The sequence below is a fragment of the Tigriopus californicus genome, chromosome 2, assembly GCF_007210705.1.
Source record: "Tigriopus californicus strain San Diego chromosome 2, Tcal_SD_v2.1, whole genome shotgun sequence".
Classification (NCBI taxonomy): domain Eukaryota; kingdom Metazoa; phylum Arthropoda; class Copepoda; order Harpacticoida; family Harpacticidae; genus Tigriopus; species Tigriopus californicus.
Window position 1 is genome coordinate 4,931,326 of NC_081441.1, and position 18,324 is coordinate 4,949,649.

Here is an 18,324-nt window from a genome sequence, read left to right on the forward strand (position 1 = left end):
TGAATTAATGACAACAATTTTAATAAAAATCAAAGTAATCATGAGGATAATGAAAAATTGTCATATCAATAAACGTGAACACATCCATACACCAAAGTCCACATGAGGATGTAGGTGAACAGATTCTCAAACACGTAGGAAGTGACTAGTTGCTGTTTGGAGAGGAAGAACATTCCGTCAGAGCGAGAGGATTGCATTAGATACACCAGGCCGAGGAGCCCTGAGGCCGCGAAGTAGAAGAGGAACCCGAGGATGGAGGTCAGGCCCAAGATTCCGGCCACGCCTCCGCCCAACACGGACAAGGCCGTGCGCGAGAAGTTGAGGGATTTGGTGTTGAGCATCACATTCCGAGGGTTTAGGGGCATCGGCTGATGGGGGCGTGCCGTTCGGAGAGGGGACGAAGAAGCCATTCTAGAAAAAGCACTAACAAAGCTTGAGGTCTGAGATCAAGACAAACACACACGCACACACATTCACAGATAAACAAACTCTTAGATCGTATCTAAGTCTATTATCAGCAGGGTTGCCAAATTTTTAGAAACATATTCCGCCATTGCAACATTCCTATTCCGCCACATTTGGACAAATTTACTTACTTATAAATGGAACACTATTATTATCAGTGTATCATTACGAGGGCTCTAAAAGGATCATTAAAAAAGTCTTTGAAAAAACAAGATATATTTTTCTCAGAGGAAAAAAAATATCAAACAGAAAACTTCAAGCATGTTTGAAAGCAAAAGAGCAAGCAAAAGGGCTAATTGGAACTAATTTTGCAAAATTTTGTGCTACTTTTGACCTAATTTCAAAGATCATATAAAGATGAAAGGTAATAAATAGACGAAATGTAACCTATCATTTTGATAGTACTGGGGATTATTTCCCTCTTGCGTTTAGAAAAGCCCATAAAACAAATCAATAAAACATGACCAAGGGTTTCAAGAACTTTCAAAATCTTAGAAGATCAAAAATCCTCTTGTCTCCTAGTTTGGACCCCTAAATTGATACCCCAAACCATGCAGGTGTCTAGATCAAATTTAGTTCCTCTCAGTGCTTTATCTCAACCCTCCCTCAGGATGACGAGACCAGGACTAAAAGGAAAATATTTTGATATTTGCTCTTTTATATGTTAAGTATTGTGATGCTAGTTGCATCTTAGGGAAAAGCTTGAGCTGGATTTACTTATTGTGTGAAAGCACTTTGAGTCCAGGCTTGAACTAAAAAGAATTCCACCCAAAACCAACCCACACATGCCACCAGGCAAATTGCAAATGACTCTCTCATCCATTCCATTCCATAAACTAAGCTGAATTTAGATAAAATGAGTAAGGTCAAGAACATGTTCTACTCAAAATGAAAGCAACAACTAAAGTTTGTGACATTACCAGCCATACCTTTTCTAGAAGTTCCTTCTGGTTTCATTCAGCCATATTCAGCCACATTTTCGGCTTACCGCCAATTTAAATTTAACGCCGCAAACGACTTTTTCATTCCGACACTTTTGAGTTATTTGGCGGTGAATTCCGCCACCTGGCAACCCTAATCATCAGGTCTCATGTCAGGGTGACTGCGGCTGCTTGTGAGCAATGGTTAGGCAGGAACTCTAAAGAGTGGAAACGACGCGGTTTTCCTTCGCACGCAAAGTTAGGCCATAGAGTTGAATTAAGACAATAACTCTATGATCAATAAAACAAGATAGCCAATGGTAAATGGTATACTTAAGTGTTTTTTAGTAAATAATGATCCCTTTGATGTTCAAGACTGTTCAAAGAGGTAGTTTGGTAAAGGTCCTAGATCAAATCTAGTCTTGGGTTGCTGCGAGTAATATGGCCTTGAATGGAATGAAATTCTGTTCAATGACATTTGGGTCAACGCCGTTTAACACTTCACTTGTAGAAAATGGAGATAATTGAGCAAGTTTTGCCCATGAAGGATTTAGGTGTAATCCTCCAAAATAACAAACAGTTTGATGAGTAATCCAGTTGGAGGTGAATAAAGGTTTTCAAATATGTGGTTGGATATATTGCATGTTTAAGTCCCGAGATAGTATTACATTACTCACTCTGCACAGGTTGATTGCCCATGTTGAATATGCCTTGCCCATTTGGGCCCCAATTACCTCAGCAGGTTTGCAAAAAGTCAAGCAGGTCAAAAGATGTTTTACCAGAAAAGTTGATGGGATGAGAGAGCTCTCATATTGGGAAAGGCTAGTAAGATGGGGATTGCACAGTATCAAGAGAAAGCATGAAGGGAATCTGAATCTGTACGTTTTTGAAAGCATTCATGAGCTTTGTCCCCACTCAGGATCTTTTCTAGTGACCCTAGAGGTTTTGCTTGCATTTTGAGAACACCTTCAAGCCTTTGAGAATCCAGGCTAGTCGGAACAATGAAGTCCAATTCTCTTATTTCTTGGACTTCTTGATTGCTGCCCTCAAATATTCATTGGGAATATGTAGGAGTTGATCCAGAAGCAGTATTCAAGCCAGACCTGGACAAGTTTTTGACTGTAATTCCTGATCAACCCTTAAATCTAAGGGCTAGCCAGATCTGCCAGCCCTAATTTGCTGGTTTTATGAAGATAACCATGAAAATCAAATTAATTAGGAACAACCAAACTTTCTTTTCAATCTGTGGAATATTTGCTGAAAAACTTTCAGGAGAAAATAATCAAGAATAATCATTCTATCAAAAGACAAGGAACTTACACTGACATACAACAAACGAAATGTATGAAATAGATAATAAAAGTACATGTTCAAATTTTTACTTTTTTGAATATCTGGGATGGACAATTGGTAAGTTTGTCTTAAACCACCAATTTGACAAAACAAACATCACTCATTGGTGGAAAATGAATAGGTTGACTTTGAGTAGAGTTTAAATATATTCCTATAAGGAAGTTAACATAAAATTATTGAAGGGGTACAGAGTAATAACAAAGTCTGGTTCAATAGACTTCAATTTGAATTTTGGACTCTATTAATTTTAGTTTTTAGCAAAAGCATCCAATTTAGTCAGGTTAAAAAAAGGTGTCATATTTGTCAAGCTACATCATTCCATGATTATGATGATGCTTTATTTAGGGTCTCGTGTATATATAAAACATTCAAATGAGTTTCAAGAGCACTAGGTAGCTCAGAGCTAAAATATGTCTATTTTTGGTTTGAGTCCCACTCCCAGAGTGCAAACCATAGTTTCATAAGAAGTTTTCCTTTTTGGTTTGGTTTTTCATAGGGTTTCTAACCCAAAGAAGGAACATAATCCCCAGTACTATTGAAATGGATTTTTAAGTTTAAAGTCTACTGTAAGGGAGGGGTGACTAACTGACTGAATGACAACTGATGGGACAACTCCTAAACGGAAAGGAAACTCAAAAGCTGAGACTTGTGTAAATAGAACAAAATTAAACTGCTTCTGAACCTGAGAACCGTGCCTTCCAAATGAAGGCGTGCACATGAACAAAGTGGTAAAACTCGCCGTTGGCGGCCCATCCAGGGCATTAGGCCTCAGTCTGCTCCTCCCTCTTACTCAGCAGTGTGACGGACTTGTATCAACACTGATCCTTGGAGCCCGGGCACTTTTCCTCCGTCTTCCTACCTCCATTTTTGAATCATTGATATTCCAAGTCACTCAATTCCTCCCTTATTTGACGAAAATGTTCACCTAATTTGTTTTTGTCCAAAAATTCTCACCGTCACCTCATGTAGATGCCAGGATGCCCAAATTAAGGCAATTCATGTTTCATGCAGTCCTGATCAAAATCGTTCTGTAGGTGTGTGTGGGTGTGTGCGTGTAGGTACCGTACAGTGTGCTGTGTGCAGCGCAGCGTAGCGTAGCGTACTTGTAGATGCCAGTGCTGCCAGATGGCGATTTAGCCCGCCAGATTTTGCTACTTCTGGCGGGGAGATTTTTCTTTTCACGGAGAAGATGAATCTGGCCGTTTTCTGGCGTTTTTGAACTTTGTGCGGCGGGGAAATTTTCAACATTGACAGATAGGCTGATTTAGGAGGATTGCCGGCGTTTTGACTGACTTTAGACGTTTTTTGATCCAAATAGCAAGGAAATTGGCATATTTTTCCTCAGCTTTGAGGATGCTTTGCAAGAATGCAAGTTGTGCGTCGGCAATTATATCTCATCGCACTTTCAGTTTCATGCTTCAGCAGAGCAATTGATAATTGTAATGCACACTTTTGGGCACAAATTGACGTGTTTGAATTGTGAATCATGCATCAATTGTATTATCATCAACTCATTTTTCTAGAAATAACATGGCTATGTGTTTATTGCAGATAGAGTACACTTTTTCAATAGAGGTTTTCTAGGTTTTCAAGTTGGTGTTTTCAACTTCAGAGGCAATCACTGCGCTCACGGCTGTTTTCCCAATAAATGCATCAGATGTGGCACAATTTTGAACAAAACGGCAAAACATATTGTTTACTGAAATCAAGAGGTATGGCTAAATAAACACAGTTTTTCACTTGTTTCAGCATTACCAAAATGTCCCCATCCTGTTCCCCCTCTTTCGAAACACCAAACCGTAGACAAACATGCAGGGCCACTATGAAGGCTTTCAGAGTTGAAAAACTTTTTCTGTCATAGATTCCAAGATGTTTGAAGGTGGACTATAATTTTCGGCATATACCATGTCACTCACTGTCACTCTGACTAGCATTGTTTTTTTATAGATGACTAGAATGGATTCATATGAGCATGAGCAACATGCTCAGCACCAGGATAATATACTCTACATTCACTCAAAACTATGAGCCATAGTTTTGCTTTATGAGATGCAATGTTTCAAAGTAGTTGCATTATGAAATCCACAGAGCAGGGTAAAATATCTGCAACTCTGTTACTTTACGCTCCACAATCTTAAAATATCTGGATATAATAGTCCGTGGTGAAAGAAAGTTCTGTGTTTGACACAAATTGTTAATGGTCGGCCAGTAAATTCAATTCATGCAGAAAAACATATGAATGTACATTGAGGTGCCCTAGAATACTAAGAGAGAGAGTATCTGGCGTTTTTTTCTAAATATATTTGACGGTGAATGTCTTAAATTGGCGTTTTTGGGGGGGGTCATCTGGCGCTTATAGCCTGTCACCAGCTGGCAGCACTGTTAGTGGCAGTGCTAGCTCCTTCGTCCTCATGTCCTCACGTACCTCTCACCTCCGTGTGTTCGCTTTGAGACCAACCACCGAAGCTGAATGGAAGAGAATACCTGGGGCCCAACCTCGATCCACAAGTGCGCCTAATCACGCCTCAATCCGCCCTCTGCACCCATTGGGACCCAAGACACACGTTGGACCATCATCATCAATCCCCACCCCGCCCCGCCTTGATTGAGCGCAGGATGCCGCGCTAGCTAATCCGGCGCCGAGAGCGATATTCGCCATAGTTCGAGCTTAAAGCGAGCGCTCAGTTCCCTTTTCTGGACCATCCGACCTCAAGGGAGAGAGCGTCATGGATAGCGGTCGCCACCGCCAGCCCCTTCACCCACCCGCTCATCACCACCCGTCGGCCTCTCACGCTGGCCCACCTCCGCGCCGCCCACCCCGTCAATCATTGCCCGCCATTGGCCCACCCGTCTCTCCCGACTCGCCCACGCCCTCGTTAGGCTCATCTAGCTCAGAAGGGCCGGATGGGCGGAGCGGGAGTAGTGGCGGGGGTGGGGGTGAGCGAGAGCACGGGGGTGGAGCGCAAGGCGGCGGAGGCGCGGAGAATGTGATTTCGCTTTTGAGCGGCGAGAAGATCGTGGACCGGTATTATGAGATGAACTACGTGTGCCCGTACACGGTGCCCAATTCGGTCAAGGGCACGTTGATCGTGACCAATTACCGCCTCTTCTTTTACGGGGCCCATCGCGAGGGCCCGACCACGGTGGACGTGCCCTTGGGTTGTGTCAGCCGGATTGAGAAAGTGGGCCGGCAAAGGACGTCCATGGCCGCGGAACTGGCTTATGGCTTGGATATCGTGTGTAAAGATATCCGTAGCCTCCGATTCGCATTTAATAAGATCGAGAACAAACGGAAAGACATTTTTGAAACGGTAAGCTCGGGCAGCTCCCACGCCCAGGATTTTCGGATATTGTGTGTTATGTTTGGCCGTAATTTCGCACAGAGGGTCTGTTTCAATCTTTAGTTGAAAGAATCTCACTCGAAAGAATGAACGCAAAATTCGTCTTTTCCAATCTATGGACGAGAATAATGGTCACTACGTCAGACTCTTGGCCTGCCGCAGCTTTGACAGACCCAGTGGTTTCAGATAAAAGCTTGGACTTGCTGCTAGACTTGCCCAATCTAGAAATGTCACGCTTGGATTTCTGCACTGTTTCAGTGTTGAGTAAACTTTATCAAAAGAGGACAACGGAAACCACTAAAATTTACATTTTTGAGATCAATCGCCGTTGATCGTGTTTGGTTTGGAAAGTGTTTTAATTCAAAATAGGACGTGATTAGCGAACAATTATTGCATTTTCTTCGTATTATGTTTTTGTTTTGGGCCTTCAATGTGATATGAAATCATGTCAATATGTAATTAGGTATTTGTTCAAGTACTGATGATTTTGTTCTTGTCACTCCAGCTCCATTTGTACTCCTTCCCGCTGAGCCACACCACGCCCCTTTTCGCCTATCACTATCAAGAGAGGCATAAAGGTGACGGCTGGAACGTGTACGACCCCATAGGCGAACTCAAACGTCAAGGCCTGCCCAATGAGAGCTGGACCATCAGTCGCATCAACGAGCGTTACGAGATCTGCGAAACGTATCCGCGCATCCTCGGCATCCCCACCTCCGCCTCCAAGGAAATGGTGACCGAAGTGGCCAAGTTCCGGTCGCGGGGACGCCTGCCCGTTCTTTCATGGATGCACCCGGAGTCCCAGGCCACGATTTGTCGGTGTGCTCAGCCCCTGGTGGGTATGACTTCCAACAAGAGCTCCGAGGATCAGGAGTACATCCGGGCCATCATGGACGCCAACGCCCACACGGATCGGATCTTCATCATGGACGCCCGACCCAAGATCAACTCCATGGTCAATCGTGTGAATGGGGGTGGAAGTGAGAACGAGGACATTTATCAGAGCGCTGAGCTCTGCTTCTTGGACATCCAGAACATCCATGTAATGCGCGAATCGTTGCGGAAAGTCCGCGACATCTGCTTCCCGGTCATTGACGACAACCGTTGGCTGAGCAACGTGGACAACACCAATTGGCTACATCACCTCCATTGCATCTTGGCCGGTGCCGTCAAAGTGGCGGACAAGGTCGAGAACGCCAAATCGTCTGTGATTGTCCATTGCTCGGACGGGTGGGATCGCACAGCGCAGATCACGTCCATGGCCATGATGCTCATGGACCCGTACTACCGCTCCTTACGCGGCTTTCAGGTCCTCGTGGAAAAGGAGTGGTTGTCATTCGGCCATAAGTTTGCCCACCGCATCGGCCACGGGGTCGACAAGCCCAACGACAACGATCGATCACCGGTGTTTCTGCAGTTCATTGATTGCGTGTGGCAAATCATGAACCAGTTCCCCAACTCCTTCGAGTTCAACGAGCTCTTCCTTACATCCGTGATGGACCATCTCTACTCGTGTCGCTTCGGCACGTTCCTCTTCAACAGTGACAAGGAGAGGCGTCAGAATTCGTTGAGCCAGCACACCCAGTCGTTGTGGAGCTTCGTCAATAGCGATCACCACTCTTTCTTGAACCCGACTTACAACGACATGGCGGATGGCAGGTCCATCATGCCCGAAACCTCCGAGCGCTACTTAAAGCTATGGACGAGCTACTATTGTAGGCACAATCCGCGGATGCGTCCTCAAGAAAATATTCCTTCGAGAGGGTCCCAAATGTTGTTCTTCAAGTCCCAATTGAAGACGAAGTTTTCTCACCTGAAGAAAGAGACCTCCCGTCGGACTCAAAAAGAATCCATTCCCACACATGTGGGCCCTCCTTCCTCGGCCAGATTAATGAGTTCCGACTCCACCAACATATGAGGATCCAGTTACCAACCAGTTTGAGCCATTATTAACCAACAATGATGAACGAAAGAAAAATCAAGTGCCTTCCGCGTCCACTCCCAAAATACACATAGTATATAAAAAATATATTGATTTCCAAGGTCCAGAACGAGAGAACTAAAGTGAAATGAGTCAATCGCTTGCCGAGAGGAGTATTATTATTCCATGGTTTCACTCACTCGAATTTTGGCACTCCAAAGAATAGAAAACCAACCACATTCTTTCTCTTGAATCGACTGGAATGGAAATCATCAGCATGGATATACATATATATATATATATATATATGACGTTTTCCGTAATTTATATACGAAGTCTTGTTCTTTGATGCTACATGCTACTATTGAATACATTCACTCGAAATTGTTTGCGCACATCCGATACCAGCACAATTGACTACTAATCAACTATCACAGTCAATCAAATTTCAAAAAAAGGCTTTTTAATATTTCTTCCATATACGCCTATTGTTTTGGCTCTTGGGCCTCATTAAACAATTCGTCAAAACTTTTCATGACACCTGATTCATACGATTTTCCCAAGAAATCGTCAGAATCGGAATCATTGAACACCACGGGGGAAGGCAGAGTCTCTTTGGATTGATCAGATCCCGTGGTGTGCTCAGGGACGACCTCATCAGATTGTCCTGCGTCCGCAGAATCTCTCCTCCGTTTCTTGTTGGGCTCTTCCGGAGCTTTCGCCATTTGGGCTTGAATAGGAAGATCCGTCGAGGATGATTTGCTGCGCAAGGCTCCATTGCTATTTGCACTCGGGGCTTCGTTATTCTTTCCTAGTTTGCGCTCATGACTTGTAGGTTTTCTGACTGACCGACTGACTTCGTCCTCGCTCCAATCCGAATTGCTGGAACTGGAACGGCGACTTTGGCGGCGCTCTTGCCGAATCTTGGCCGAAGATTTTTTCTTGCCGTTTCTCGCCGATGTCTTGACCACTTGATCGCTTTCGGTCACTTCGTCGTGGTCGGAAGGGGTCTCATCGCTCTCGGTGGACTCACCATGGAACTTGGCTTCATGGAGTTGGAGGGACGCCTCGGTGAGAAATTTCCGGCCGCAATAGCAATTCCACATCTTTGGCACACCTCTGACGACCACTTGGGGTTCTTGGGCCTTCCGGTCTTGGCTCGGGTCTCGACCGCTAGAAGTGGCCATGGCAGTAGCGGCGGATCGGCGATTTCTGGGAGGTGGCATTGGTTTCCTTTGGGCGCTCGCCGACCGTTTCGAGATCAAAGCCTCCTTCCTTCGCGCCTGAACTTCGTCTGAGTCGTACTCCGAGCTCGTCTCGTCGGCCTTCATTTTCTTGGGAATGTTGGCCTTTTTGTCGGACGTCTCGGCGATTCGACGCTTTTGAGGCACGGGCGTCTTAGATTTGGCCTCGGCCGCCGAGGCTTGTTCGTAGAGCCGCTGAACCTCGCGGTCCGAGCTTTGATCCACTCGGTCTAATGTCACGCGTGAGATGGATCGGCGCGCTTTAGCCTTGAGTTCGCTCTCGGTGGGGGCCGCATCGGGACTGACCCGATCGGCCTTCTTCTCGGTCCCTTTCGCCTTAGATCGAGGTCCAGTCTTCCTGGGCGATAACTTGGTGGGTGGGGTGAGTGATGATTCGGAAGGCGATGAGGGCGAATACGAGGCCCGAGAAGATGGGCGGGGTGATGGCGGGCTGGGGGCCGGGATCTCGACCACGTCGTCATCATCGAGCGATAAGCGACATCGAGTCAATCCGAGGCTGTGCCACACTCCATTCAAGGCCTGGCGTTCCTCGGATTTTTGCAATGTGGTGTGGCCTACATAAAGGCACTCGAGCATCTTCTCGACCAAATCCGGATCCACACCCACCAAGGTGACGTACAAGGGACAACCGGGCTGTAATTGTGACAGGTTTTTGATGATTTGGAATGTCGATCAATGGAGGAAATTGCGCTTTTTTTTTTACCGCTTGTTGGTGGGCTTGCTCGAAGCACTGACTCAAAAGTGGGGATGTGGCCATAAAAAGAGCTCGATGGGCGTGGAGGGTGCGAGTCAGTCCCGTTTTCGGGTCCTGGTCGTCGGGCTGACAAATCAAGTGCAGATCGGCCCAATCTTCATGGGCCCGCAGGCGATCCAAAGTCCGCCCTAATTCCTATAAATAGAACGCCTCCCAAGGATCCGATTCAAGTCTTGGGCTTTGCATGATATGAGGTGCCAGAGCCATCGCGGGTTTTCTTACCGTGAAGTGATTGGGCGCGCATTGGCGGGCTAGAGCCGGTGGATCCGAGCCCAGGGTTCGAGGGCGGGACCCGCGGGGAGCCGAACGGCGCTTCATCGAATCAAGAATGACAAACGAGATGAAGTGAAACGGAGACGATGGTGATGAAGGTTAGGCAGAACGGTGGTTGAGTGATTTTGCGTCAGGTTCAGCTGTAGAAACGTGTAGAGTACCGGAGCGGATTTCAGCTGTGTCAGCTAGCCAGGCTGCGCCACAACCGCGGCAAGAACTACCATGATTTTAACACATCCAGTGCCTCCAAATATTCATTGGCAAAATTGTTCGCCGTCTCGGGGCTACGTTTGAACAACTATATAAACCATTTAAGTCCAAAATTCATTCGCTAAAGATAACATGACACGGCAAGTGACAAAAATAATTAAACAGAGCAACATTTTGTCATCAGTAAGAAATGTGGTGACACTTACTTCATGGTAGTACCAGAGGGCGCATTAGTATGATATTTCAAAGATTTACACTTCTCTATGGACGGACTTGGAAGAGTACGACAGTGAGTTCATCAGCGCACCATTACCATTGAATTCTGGACTTTCAATTCCATTCCAAAACAATGTGCTCATGTGCATCCCAGATCCAAACCAAACGCATTGAAATAAACATCTGGGGTTCTACGAGTTACCCTTCAGGCACCTTGAATCGGATTTTTGAACGGTTTAAACACCACTTTTTGTGCCACTTCCTACATTTTGGACTAAAAATACATATTTTGAATCTGTTCTTGCTGTGATTGCAGTTAATGATGCCAGACGAGTAACCCAAGCTTTAGAATTGACCGTTATGCACAAACATTTACAAAATTGTGTTTGGTTTGAATCTGAGACCCATGTTAACTCATTGTTTCGGAACGGAATTGAAGGTTCAAAATTCAACCGCGGTGGTGCGCTGAGCACATGTCGTACTCTTCTAACCATCGTGCACAGAGTGAATGCCACCCGTACCTCCTCCACCATCACATGTCATGTAAAATTCGAGGCCATGACAGATTATTGATAGTTCGTTGATAATGATTTAATGAATTTCGTCTGCTTCAACGACGGATAAAATCAAAGTATACCCGGGACTTTCCATATGACCTTTCCGAGTTCAAAATTGTGTCGGATATTTTTTCCTTTTTATTTTGTTCATTCACTTTAAGACTTCCGAAATCGTTAGGGATTTAAGACAAAACTAAAAATTCGGCGTTTTGCCATTTTCGGCCACTGGTGAGACATGATTCGTATTAGGTTACAGCCAAATATTTGGCTAAGATGAAATTCATCGGCACGTCAGTTGATGAAACCACGGACTTCTAGAAATATACACTGCAAACGAGCTCCCCGCCAAATCGGCCTGCTCTTGGTCATAGCAACTCTGAGCCTCTTTTCGAATTGAAATAATAAGATTGGAGACGTAGATCTTATCAATTAAAGGTAAGTCATTTTATATCATTTACTTACAGGTGTATCGTTTCAAAGTTATGTTGTCAAAAGCTTATGTAACTGACCAAGAGCAGGCCGAAAATTCAATTCGAATTTTATGTAGTGCTTACTACATAACTTTGAACATGTCTCCTGAGTTCCCTAAGCATAGGTTTGGGCTCAAATTTGGTCGAGTTCATCTATTCAACAAGATCTTGTGGTCGTATGAAGCGCTTTTTTTTGGAATTAAGTGAACAGTTTAGGAGACAGGATTTTTTTGCTTCCGTTCGCAGTCCACATCTCTAGAAGTCCGTGATAAAACCTAAAAGCTTACCATTTTGCCGATCAGAAACATTAGCCGTCGTACTTTCATTTCAGAACACATTGTTAGTTATGAATTAACCGCTTGTGGTTCCTTCCTTAACCACAATCCAATGTAAATGCTCGTTTGAAAATAGATGTATTAGAAATTATTTTTAGTACCTTGGGATGCATACAGAAATACTATAGACGATTCACGCCTTTTTATCCTCTTGCGTATTTTGGTCCTCTTCTTCGCCTTCGGACTCGACAATTTCCCCTTTACTCTGAGCCCTTTTATTCAGGAGTTCCTCTTTGTGTCCTTCCTTCTCTTTAATCATGCGTTGATGTTTTTCCATGATAGAGGGTCGCCCGCGAGATTTGGCCAATTGTTGCTTCTCACGAATTTCCAAGTTATTGGTGGCCACGTGCTTTTTCAGCACGTGAACCCGCTCATGGTCTCGCAAATTTGAGGATTGAGTGTAGTTCTTGCCGCAGAACTTGCACTCGTTCCCACGGCCTTCATGAATCCGCTCATGGGCCTTCATGTTATGTCTTAAACCAAAGGTCTTCCCGCAGAACTTGCAGGAGAAGTTCTTCTCTCCAGTATGACAGACTGCATGACGTCGTAGTTTTTGTTGCTCTTTGAAACCTCGTCCGCAGATTTCACATTTGAATGGCCTCTCGTTGGTATGATCCATCATATGCACTTGTAATTGCTTCCATGTGTTGAACTCTTGTCCACACGCTTTGCAAGTCATGTCCTCGTGTTTTTCTTTAGCCCGAACCTGTGAGTAACATAGACCAAAAAGAGCCCAATCAAGATCAAAGGTTGACGGAAACATTAATAGGGAACACTTACGTGGCGCTTGGCCATCAAGTCTTCACTCAAAGGCTTCTTGCTTGGTTTGGCGAGGATCTCCTTCTTGGGTTTGACATGACACAACCATTTGTGCTTTTTGACATTAATCGCGTAGGCAAAGGTCTTGCGGCACGCGTGACATTCGTAAGCGTAGGGATCTCTATGGGAGAGAAACCCTTAATTCCTCGTGCTTGATAAAATATCAATGGCGACATCAATAAAACAATTTACCTAACAAACCCAGCCACTGTCCGACCAGAATGAAGCATGCTCTGATGGTGTTTCAAACTGGTAGCATCGACGAAGGATCTTTGGCAAAGTTCACAAGGATATTCGGAGTTTAGGACGGACGAGAGCGAGCTCAAAACCGTATCCCAATCAGACTTTTTACTCGACGGAACGGGCAGACTCTCAGCATCATATCCTAAGGCGTGGAACACTTTCTTGCGCTCATGATGGCAATCCATCACAGATTTGTAATTGATCTCGGGGAAGGCGTCCTCATTTGGCGGGAAATGCGTGGTCAAACTCTAAATAAAGAGTCAGACAATGTTCAGAGCGAAACTGGAATGAGTAAGGACAAATATGTTTCATCTTACCAATTCGGCGCCGAGGATTTCGGCCACTTTGATTAGGGTCACGAAGTCTAACGTAGTGTCGTTCTCTTGGGCGAACAATGCTTTGTGAAAAGTCATGAACTCCATTTTGGTGAGTTCGGGCAGGATGATGCAGGTTTCAAGATGTTCACCCAATCCGCTCAGGATGCTCTTCACAAACGTGGACACGGAAGTGAGTAAAAGTTTGTTGGACCAGATCACACCGTCCTGACAAAAGATGGGGAAATCAAATGCCTTGTCGGATACGTCCTGATATATCGCTTGTAGAAGATCCATCTTATAGTTGGTGTGCGTCTGTAGGAGATACTGCTGAATGCCCGATGATTCATCATCGACTTCAGCCATCTCCATAATATCGATGCCTTCGACGACTTCGGCCATTGTGGTCACATGAGCTTGTTCATTATCAGTCTGTCCCTCGATTTGCTGGACTTCGGTTACGTCGGCGGTCGCCTGAGTTACGTTGGCCGCTTCCATGGCTTCTAAGAGGCCATCTCCCGACAAACCGGACCCGTCCACAGCCTCCACTTGCACATAGGTGACTTGGCCATCCACATCGGTGGCTATAGTTTGCAACGTGGTACCCGAGTTTCCGCCACGCACAGGCACCAATCGGAGGCTGCCCCCGGCCTCACCAGAACCATGATCGCCTTCTTCCAAGAGAATTTGGAACACCTGAAAATAAGCATTGATCACATCCATACAGTACAGCAAGAGTAGCAAGGTGGGTTTGAACATAGCATAGCAAGAAATTTGCCCATCTGACCTACGTTCAGTCGCATCTTTCTTCACGTGGCTCATTTCTCAATTGTGCATCTTTCTGCAAAACTAAGTAATCCATCTCAACTTCAAAACCTCAAATCTGCTTTCAATCCTGTTAAATCCCAAGGAATGCCAATGAAACAAATTGTTCATGGCTGCTCCCCACATGTGAGTTTGTTAACGTTGATATTGATTACCTCTTGTCCATGTGGCGATGCAAGTTCCTCCTCTCCTACGGATGTCACGGTCGAATCCAACGCCGTCGACACGGCCGTCGAAAAGATGACCTGAGTCGTGCTAGTCGTAGCCACGGTGCCATCTGTGGCCGTGGCAATTAGAGGTGTGGGTTCGGAGGTGGACCTAGCTGGATTGAGGGTCGAGATCTCGGACGAGGTCGACATTGAGGCGTGTATGGCGGGTGAGGTGTGACCGGGCTGGGCCCCCGATTGGTCCATGTCCTGGCGTCCCTGAGTTGTTTTGGTCTTGAATATCGGAGGGAAAGATCAGCGAGAACCCTGAGCAAAACGGAGGCGATCCTTTTGGGCCCAAAACCACGGGTTCCCAGGATCACTTCCAACCAAATCGAATAGGCGGAGATACGGTGGGTGGAGACTGTTCAGTCGGATAGGCTGGCAGGCTAATCGAATTTGGATTTGTTGGTGTACGAACAAGGATAAGAAGTAATTATTGTCATGGCGTCTTTCTTTCCTCCTTCTCTCGTCAGTTCTTTGAGAGAGGCCTCCTGGCCTAGCTGGCAGTGGGCTGAGAGAGAAGCCCAGGCTCTGGCGGCTAAGCTAGTCACCGCTAGTCACGCTCCTAAAGCGCAACCTAGATTGGCGGGATTTTGGACGACGCAACCTCGAGCTTCAAAGCTAGTTGATTTTCACGTAAGTTTGTGTTTGAAGTAGTAATCCTAAAATGTACCCTATTGTTGCCAGCTTGTCTCGCACATGTAAATTGATATGGAGCCATGGCTTATTGTTCCAACTTTGTCGCACATTGAGAAAAACAAAATTCTCTTGTACATTGCATCCTTGTCTTTACTACTTGGGCACCTTTGATATAGAGTTGGTATATTTGGACTATTTTGAGGCAAAAACACTTTTTCATCATTTTTAACCATAAATCAATCTAAACCAGAGAGTTTTCGGGGAAATTGAAGGGTTTTCATCATTGATAGGTGAAATATAATGAGAAATGTTGGGTGGTAAGAAATTCAGGGGGTTACTTTGGGCGTGTCTAACAACATTTGTCCCCGCTCAAAGAGTTATTTGACATTGAACCCCAACCCAAGCTTTCATTAAGAGGAAGCGTCGAACACTTGGTTTGGACCGGAAGCAATTAATTTCTTTTCTTATCGTATGTGTTCTAATTCTTGAGCAGTTAATTAATAATTAATTCCTTTCCATTCTCTCGGTTTTAATATTTTTCCCAATTGTGCCATTACTCTTTTATACACATTGTGTCTGTGAGTGGCTCTCAACAATAAACAATAAACATGCAGGAGGGCCATGCTACAAATGATGTAATTTTAGCCTAAAGGTAATTGATAACCCTCTCGCTGTTTTTCACCAAAACAATGTTTGAAAGTTAAGTGCAAGTGAGCACTATTGGGGTCAGAACTAATGCCTAGTTCGAACCAAAATGGTCGATTTTGATGAAAATTTTGGATTGATCAAGCAATTCTTTGAGGCCAGGGAAGGATTTTCAGAAGGCACAAAGAGTGGCCTCTAATTTCTTTTCACCATGTACACATTCCATATGATGGTTTTTACGTATGTATAAAAACCTTGTTTTTTTACACACTATTTTTCTCTTTTCCGATAAAAACATTGATATTCATCTCGTATTTGCCATGTTTCAATTTTAACGAATTCCTTTATTTTGACCATCTTTTCCTAAGAATGCATGTATTGATTGGCATTGATTGGTAACTAAAGGTGTATTTTACTTTTTCTATGAACTATAACGCAAGTTTTTTGTATCCAATTGCGTTGAATTATCGCGCAATGATGGCATCGATTTTAGAGACCACTCATCTACTATGACCTGGACATTAAATTCAGGATTCTTAAAAAAAGACGATTTTCTCTTAGAAGTCATAGATATGTGCCCATATTGAAATTCAGTTTTTTGTTGATGTAAAGGCAAGACTTCATCTGAGCCCAAAGAGCTAGAAGATTGTTAATAACACCAATCAAGCAATTGTGTCTCCAAACCACCATAATGCTCTAATAATCTAACACATTTTTTTGGGCTGATTTTTGCGACCTAAATTTTTTGCCCAAAACTATTTTCCCGACCCTTATTTTTTAGTCAGCCTACCAATCATGCTTCTTGGTTTAGCACTTCATATCGCCCATTCTTTGCTAAATCTATTTTACAAAAACACGTTTTTTTTTTTCAATCAATCAAAGGAAATAACCAAGTGTGAAAATGTTTATACGGCACGAATAAGTAATTCGCAATGTAGTCAAGTATAATAAATAATCTTCTCGTCTTGAACTGCTGGGATTCCAATTCCGGTAGCGGTAAGGAAGTCAAAAAAAAAAAAATGTCTTTTTGACTTTAATAACAACTAAATCGCTATTTACTGTCAGGGTCATATCTTTGAATGTTAAGCGCAATAAATCATGATTTCCTTTATCGTTCAAAGTAGTCCGTAAATTGAATCATGAAGTTACATACATTCAGTTTTGTTTACTTTTTACATGAGTGCAATTTTATCTGCAATGTCGGAGTCTCAATTTACGCTTTGTTTGTCTATGTATGTTATAAGTACCTAGCTTAACGAACTTATTTAGGAATGGGATAAACCAAGGACATGGATAAACGAAATGTTGCAAAGCTAAGAAGTACAGAGGTTTGCAAACCTTCACAATTCAAACAAGAAAGGAAGCAGGCTTTGCAACTCTAAATGAGACATCAAGCAATTTTCATGTTGCCCACCAGTCGGAAAAATTCCCTAACATTTCTGGGTTTTAGCCTGAATTTCCTCTGGTTTGGTAGTTCTATCATCCATTAACAAACCAGAAGACACCTGAATCTGATTGCACTTTACTTCTATTACCCTCCACTGGCACTGCTTTCACTGGGTAAGTGAACGACATATTTAGAGGTATTGCAAGTTACTAAACAGTAAACATGTATTATTATTATTATTACTCATTCAGTTGCAAGTTTGCAAATCTCTGCACATTATAAAAGGACGCCTGTACTTCTCGACCCCCGAAAAAACGTCCATTTAGGTCCACCACGGCTGAAAGAGACGCGAATGCAATTTGAGGAACACGTGTCATAAACTCGAATGAAGCATGAAAAAGTTATGATCGGCGGTCACTTACCTTTAATAGCGGATTCAACGCGTTTAAACTCAATGAATATCCGTACAGCTTCCTCAGGGATGGCGTTAGGCAGTTCGAAAATGATCACTTTATTGACGTCTCCGTATTTGACGTGACATTCTTCCTTAACCTCGGGTTCCAGATCGTTATCCACTTCACCCGGCCCAACCATGTTCTATATACCACCAACCAAAGGTCACTTTCATTCTGCTCTCGAAGTATAATATTTGTAAGAGGAACAACACATACCTTGCACAGGACGACTTTGCTGGGATTTTTCATGAGGTCTGTAATGGAAGGCTTGCCGTCAGCAGCCATTTCTTCGGCTTTGCTCGGGCCCACTATGACGTTACCACAATCATCAATAGCTAGGCCTGAATCACTGGTTGAGGCATCTCCTGGAGGTGTGGCAGGTGACTCGGCATTGAATAACGGGGGTGGGGGTACCACAAAGTCCTTCTCGTGCAAAATTCGACCTCCACGTCGTGAAGTCTTTTCAACAGCCAAGGCCTGGGCCATACCCTGTTCTTCACGGCCCAAACCTTGACCACGCTGTAAACGCAGGTCCAAAGATCAAGTGAATGCATGGGTCTGAAGCAGTGAGACACAATTCGAACACTCACCTTGTAGCCATACTTGGCCATGATTTTGGCGGCCACGCCCAATCCCGCTCCACTGGNATTTTACCTAAAATGACCTCTGGTCCCTAAGTTTATAAAAAACATTTTCAAATTAATTAGG

General features: G+C 44.2%; 5 protein-coding genes across 5 annotated transcripts in view; 1 reads left to right on the top strand and 4 right to left on the bottom strand.

The window, feature by feature from the left end:
* LOC131892908 (ER membrane protein complex subunit 6-like) lies at nucleotides 1-522 on the bottom strand. The gene has a single exon (XM_059242774.1). It carries the CDS (start codon nucleotides 408-410, stop codon nucleotides 66-68), a length of 345 nt encoding a protein of 114 aa, XP_059098757.1. The 5' UTR covers nucleotides 411-522; the 3' UTR covers nucleotides 1-65.
* A 4,332-nt stretch (nucleotides 523-4,854) lies between these two features.
* LOC131892631 (myotubularin-related protein 2-like) lies at nucleotides 4,855-8,163 on the top strand. Its single transcript, XM_059242455.1, has 2 exons — nucleotides 4,855-6,049; nucleotides 6,585-8,163. Exons 1-2 carry the CDS (start codon nucleotides 5,465-5,467, stop codon nucleotides 7,995-7,997), a joined length of 1,998 nt encoding a protein of 665 aa, XP_059098438.1. The 5' UTR covers nucleotides 4,855-5,464; the 3' UTR covers nucleotides 7,998-8,163.
* Nucleotides 8,164-8,441: 278 nt separating this feature from the next.
* On the bottom strand, nucleotides 8,442-10,443 carry LOC131892632 (serine/arginine repetitive matrix protein 1-like). Its single transcript, XM_059242456.1, has 3 exons — nucleotides 10,242-10,443; nucleotides 9,969-10,154; nucleotides 8,442-9,898 (listed from the first exon to the last, which is right to left on the bottom strand). The coding sequence occupies exons 1-3, from the start codon at nucleotides 10,335-10,337 to the stop codon at nucleotides 8,486-8,488; spliced, it is 1,695 nt and encodes a 564-aa protein (XP_059098439.1). The 5' UTR covers nucleotides 10,338-10,443; the 3' UTR covers nucleotides 8,442-8,485.
* A 1,698-nt stretch (nucleotides 10,444-12,141) lies between these two features.
* LOC131893272 (zinc finger protein 224-like) lies at nucleotides 12,142-14,958 on the bottom strand. Its single transcript, XM_059243254.1, has 5 exons — nucleotides 14,437-14,958; nucleotides 13,460-14,152; nucleotides 13,092-13,390; nucleotides 12,861-13,020; nucleotides 12,142-12,786 (listed from the first exon to the last, which is right to left on the bottom strand). Exons 1-5 carry the CDS (start codon nucleotides 14,692-14,694, stop codon nucleotides 12,214-12,216), a joined length of 1,983 nt encoding a protein of 660 aa, XP_059099237.1. The 5' UTR covers nucleotides 14,695-14,958; the 3' UTR covers nucleotides 12,142-12,213.
* A 2,413-nt stretch (nucleotides 14,959-17,371) lies between these two features.
* Nucleotides 17,372-18,324, bottom strand: part of LOC131893532 (splicing factor 45-like) — a 2,964-nt gene continuing 2,011 nt past the window's right edge. Inside the window, exons 5-7 of the mRNA XM_059243588.1 lie at nucleotides 17,833-18,135; nucleotides 17,584-17,758; nucleotides 17,372-17,498 (exon numbers count right to left, since the gene is read on the bottom strand). Of these exons, the coding sequence (XP_059099571.1) occupies nucleotides 17,401-17,498; nucleotides 17,584-17,758; nucleotides 17,833-18,135 (576 nt within the window). The 3' untranslated portion in view covers nucleotides 17,372-17,400. The remainder of the gene's footprint in view (nucleotides 17,499-17,583; nucleotides 17,759-17,832; nucleotides 18,136-18,324) is intronic.